Here is a 5,019-nt window from a genome sequence, read left to right on the forward strand (position 1 = left end):
TCAATGACCCTGAGAGTCTCCGATGCCAGCCCCGCCTGACCGGAATAGGCGCAACATCCTCAATCGAATCTGTTTGGTCTTAATGGTGTAAACCACTGGATTGAGCACCGGAGGTGTGAGAAAGTGAAGATAGGAGAGCAGTACACGGCTGCATGGGGAAGCCCACCTCCCAAATCTGTGGATCATGGACAGGCCAATCATAGGTGTATAGAATAGCAGCACAGCACAGATGTGGGAGATACAAGTATTGAGGGCTTTGAGGCGCTCAGCCTTGGAGGCAATGGACAGCACTGTGTGGAAAATCAGCCCGTAGGAGAGGACAATGAGCACGGCATCCATACCCAGAGTGGAGAGCACTACGAAGAGGCCATAGGCACTGTTGATGTGGGTGTCGGCACAGGCCAGCTTCATGACATCTGGGTGCAGGCAGTAGGAGTGGGAAAGCTGGCGATTGCGGCAGTAAGGCAGCTTCTTCAGCATGATGGGGGCTGGGATGTGGAGACTGACACTGCGCACCATGATAGCCAGGCCCAGGCTGGCAATCCGGGGACTTGTGAGGATGGTGCCATAGCGCAAAGGGTTGCTGATGGCAACCACACGGTCAAAGGCCATGGTCAGCAGCACGGAGGACTCCATGATGGAGAAGGTGTGGATGAAGAAGAGCTGGGCCAGGCACACATCCACCTCCACCTTCCTGAGACCCAGCATGTAGACAGTGAGCATGGTGGGTAGAGTGGAGGCAGACAAGCCCAGGTCGGTCACTGCCAGCATCGATAGAAAATAGTACATGGGCTGGTGCAGGGAGGGCTCTGACTTCACCACCCACAGGATCAGGCTGTTCCCTGCCAGAGATGCCACATACACAGCACACAAAGGAATGGAGAGCAAGGCGTGCACAGCCTCAAAGCCTGGGAGGCCTGTTAAGAAGAAAGAAGTACTTGTGTGGTTGGAGTCTGACATGATGACCTGGAAGGACAGAACTCCAGTCAGAAGTGCAATTATAGGCCCTAGAATCTGAGTTGCTGTGTCAGAACTTGTTCTATAACCCAAGACATTGCAAAGACTCCCCAAAATGTTTCTAAAATAACCATGGCCTTGTGATTTGCCCAAGTATTTCCCCTAATTCATAGATAAGATGCCCTTAAAAAATAAGTGAGTTTGAATTATTAAGAGAAATCTTATGGTAAACTTGTCTCAGGAGTCACACAATAAAATTTACCCCCAAATCAGGATTCGAAACATAGCTCTTAAAAGGGACTAAGACAGTATTGTTTCCATTCTACATTCTACATTTTGAGGAATGAACTCCAGCTTTCAGGGCAGTTAATATGTCTGATCTGGAGCCAGAAGCAAGGTTTCTCACTCCCTGTAAGTTTCTCCTTCACACTGCCTTTCCATATAGTTACTTCTACCATGTGGTGAATATGACAATTTTGCAGAAAGACATATTTTTCCATAATTAAAATGAATTTAAAAAGTCCTTTTAACTTGTTAGTCCACCTGTGTAAACACACAAATACAATATTTCATACAGACAATTTAAAATGCCAAGCTATGGCAATAATAGACATTTATCCAAATATGATCCATTCTCTAATGAAACTGTGCATGTAGAACATTAAATAGAATGATTCCTAACTAATAGATTATTGAACAGACAATTTAAAGCTTCTTGGTAACTATTCAACATTATACTGATGAGGATGTAAAAGCTAGAACAAGACATTTATTTGTCAAAGAGTCAGAACTTAGATTCACTTATAAAGTAATTTTTGGAGAAATAAAGGAACCTTGGGTTAGATCTTGTTTTTCCAGTGTTTTTTCTCTTGAACTGTGGCCACTGAATCACTTTCTGCCACCTCAGCCATATCCCTATATTTAATCCATTTTGAGTTTCATTTTCTGAGAACACAGTGAAAGAGAACTCAATTTAAAAGCTTTTTACCTTCCTTTCTAATTGTAAACAAAGGAAGATTTCTGGAATTTTCAGAAATACAAAACATTAAAGAAAAATACCAAAAAGGAAGACTTAATTTTGAGAAATCTCATTTAATCATATATTTGGAGAGTTTTTTTCCAGATAACATTGATTTTTTCTTTATTTTACCACCTTTCTTCTCATATGTCTTGTGGAATACAATTCAGCATTCCTCCCTCTTTGAAAAGTAGGTCCACATAATAATGAATTCTTCCATTTTCATTCTACTGCTAAAAATGGGCAAAAATAGTTTATTACTTTTGTATTTCAAGAAAATACTTTATGAAACCTTTTAACATATACCATTTTAAAGCATTTCAACCCACAATTATTAGGAACCCAAGTATATAACTTTGCTAACATTATATGAATCATAAAAGGAGTGTTCAGGATTTAAAATAATTATGTTTGACTGCATTTTACTCTGGATAGTGTTGTTTATAGCTGAAGACAAATGTCAGATATCATTGAACAGAATAAAGATACAAACTTTGTCCTTAAATCAAAGTAAATTAAAAACTCCCATGAGTTTCTATATTTTAAAAATGTCCTACATGATGGCCACTTCTGATTTTCCTCTCGGATTCTACTTTATCACCTCCAGATTAGATGCCTGCATTTTCATTCAATAAATAAACTGTTCTAGATGCAGGAAATAGAACTATGAAAAAAATAATAATGTCCCCAAAATAAGAAAAGCATAAGTCAATATTATTTCAAATATGTAAAAAAATGTGGAAAGAGATGTGTTTTTTTTTTAAGATTGAAAGTTTAGATAATAGCTCTCTGAGAAGGGAATAATTGGAGAAAAAGCAAACAGTAAGAAGGAGCAAGACAGTTGTAGATATGTAGGTGCATGGGTGAGTGAGTGATTTGTAGGGAATGTATAGAGTTGCTTCAGGACACAAGTTAACCAGGAGATAGGTATCTGTTATAGCTGGAATTGCGATATAAATGAGTTAAGAAAACAGAAACAATTTCTATATCCAACATAATTATTTAAGAAAACTACGTTGTACCTGAGCTGGGGCAGGAGTAATTCTCTTCTGTGCTGAATATATATCTAGTGGCTCTGAAAGTGTGGACCTTGGGCATCAGCAGTGGCATCAGTAGCTCAAGAAAACTTGTAATTAATACAAATCATTAGGTCCCACTCCAAACCTACTGAATCAAGGTTTCTTGGATTGAAGCCCAACATTTGTTTTTTTAGCAAACTGTTCAGGTGATTCAAATGCAAACTAAAGTGTGAAAATCACTGCACACATAGGTAGGTATAGTATTGCTGTGTAAAAAGATAAGTGCAATAATGCTGTTGAAAGCCCACTAAAGCAAGGAAGTGGAAGAGAAACAAAGCTTGTGAATTAAGAGAAAAAGGACACACTTAGACAAAGAAAGAAACCTTGCTCATCAGTGCTAAGCTCTGAAATGGGAGAAGCAACAATGCTCAGACACAAACACAGATTCTTTCACTGGGATATCCCTAATAATCTCATCACAAATCATTACAGACCAAAGCATATGGCAATTACAATAAATAATGATACTCTATTTTTCCTTGTAATTTATTGTGCAAAGTAAAAAATTGTTGACAAGGTAACCTGAATGTTAGCTAAAATTTGCTACTATAAAGAGTTGGACAAGTTGTATTACCCCTTCTATGTTTACATTTATAAGCTTCTGTTCAGTTACTGACAGATGGAGCAAATGTGAAATAAGGTGAAGAAATGTTTGAGGACATTGACTGGGAAAAACTGTACATTCAAATCAAATGTCTGAATGATCTGTATCTGAATTCTCCAGCCTACATTCACCCTATGTTGTCATAGTTTTTTTTTAATTAGAGAAAAATCTTTACCATTTCTTTAACAAACTGATAGATCCCTCAATTTACCTATCAATTTTAAATGCAGATATACAAGCTCAATAAATGTTCGTAGTGTAAGCAGTCAGACCTCCTGACCTTATTTCACTTATTGTTTGAGAAAGTAGATCTATTAAAATAAAAGCACCAAGATGTTTATATATGTAAAGAATATTAGTTTTATAAATATTGCTCTAAGCTGACTGCCTGGAAGAAGAGTTTCATGAACGTGTGTGTGTGTGTGTGTGTGATGATTTTTCTCATTTTAATTTTTAAGAAATACTTATTGAATAAAGGAATTTAATGTTAAGAAGCAAAAGAATATAGGAGAAAAGGCAAGGTACCTGTTTCTGGTCCTGGCTTCAGCACAAAAACACTAAAAGAGAAATACTCAGACAAAACTATTACTCCAAAAGCTATTATTCCAAAGTGTTAAGAATACATTATGAGCTTCCTTCTTATAGAAATTATGCCTTTTAGTTTGTCAGTAGAATTTCAACCAGATATAAACCTGTGGCATCATGGAACAAGCAAAATGGAAAACCATGGTGGATATTTATTGCATATTTTAAAATATTAATTTTCTTCTGCAACCACATTAAGATCTAGATAAACAGATTTGAGTCAATATTGTGCCATGAGAATAATAAGAAATAATAAGAGGATTGGTTTCATGTTCACTAAGGATTATTCTCTCAAACTATATACATACACTCACATATACCATGCTGATTTCAGTTTTCATATACACTAAAAAATGGGAATGGGTAAATTGTACTAATTCTCAGAACATATTAATTTCATAGGTTTAATTGATGATAAAATAAGTGAATGTAAGAGTTCCTACATCTTGTAAAGTACTTAGAAAGTACACAATAATTGTTAACATTTGTTTCTCCTTTAATTTTTTCCCTAAATTTACTTACCATTCTCAAAATATAAGGAGGTTTTACAAAGATGAAAATATTTTAAAAGAATTACAGTTAATCTTGATCACCTGGTTTTATCAATTCACATCATCATTTTGTCACTTTTCATCTTGCAAACAACAGGCTATCTTTTCAAACTATCTTCACAAATGAACAACTCCCCATACTATCCTATTCCTCAAACTTTTTCCTCATCTCAGCTTGTCTCCCTTTGAGGGGCATATAATCCATCTACTTGGAGCTTCAGGTAT

At 36.6% G+C, this 5,019-nt stretch overlaps 1 protein-coding gene across 1 annotated transcript; it reads right to left on the reverse strand.

The window, feature by feature from the left end:
• LOC107506011 (olfactory receptor 51G2-like) lies at positions 1-960 on the reverse strand. The gene has a single exon (XM_016136464.2). The coding sequence runs from the start codon at positions 958-960 to the stop codon at positions 1-3; it is 960 nt and encodes a 319-aa protein (XP_015991950.1).
• Between the last annotated feature and the right edge of the window lie 4,059 nt (positions 961-5,019).

The sequence above is a fragment of the Rousettus aegyptiacus genome, unplaced genomic scaffold (genome assembly GCF_014176215.1).
Source record: "Rousettus aegyptiacus isolate mRouAeg1 unplaced genomic scaffold, mRouAeg1.p scaffold_m13_p_5, whole genome shotgun sequence".
Lineage (NCBI taxonomy): Eukaryota > Metazoa > Chordata > Mammalia > Chiroptera > Pteropodidae > Rousettus > Rousettus aegyptiacus.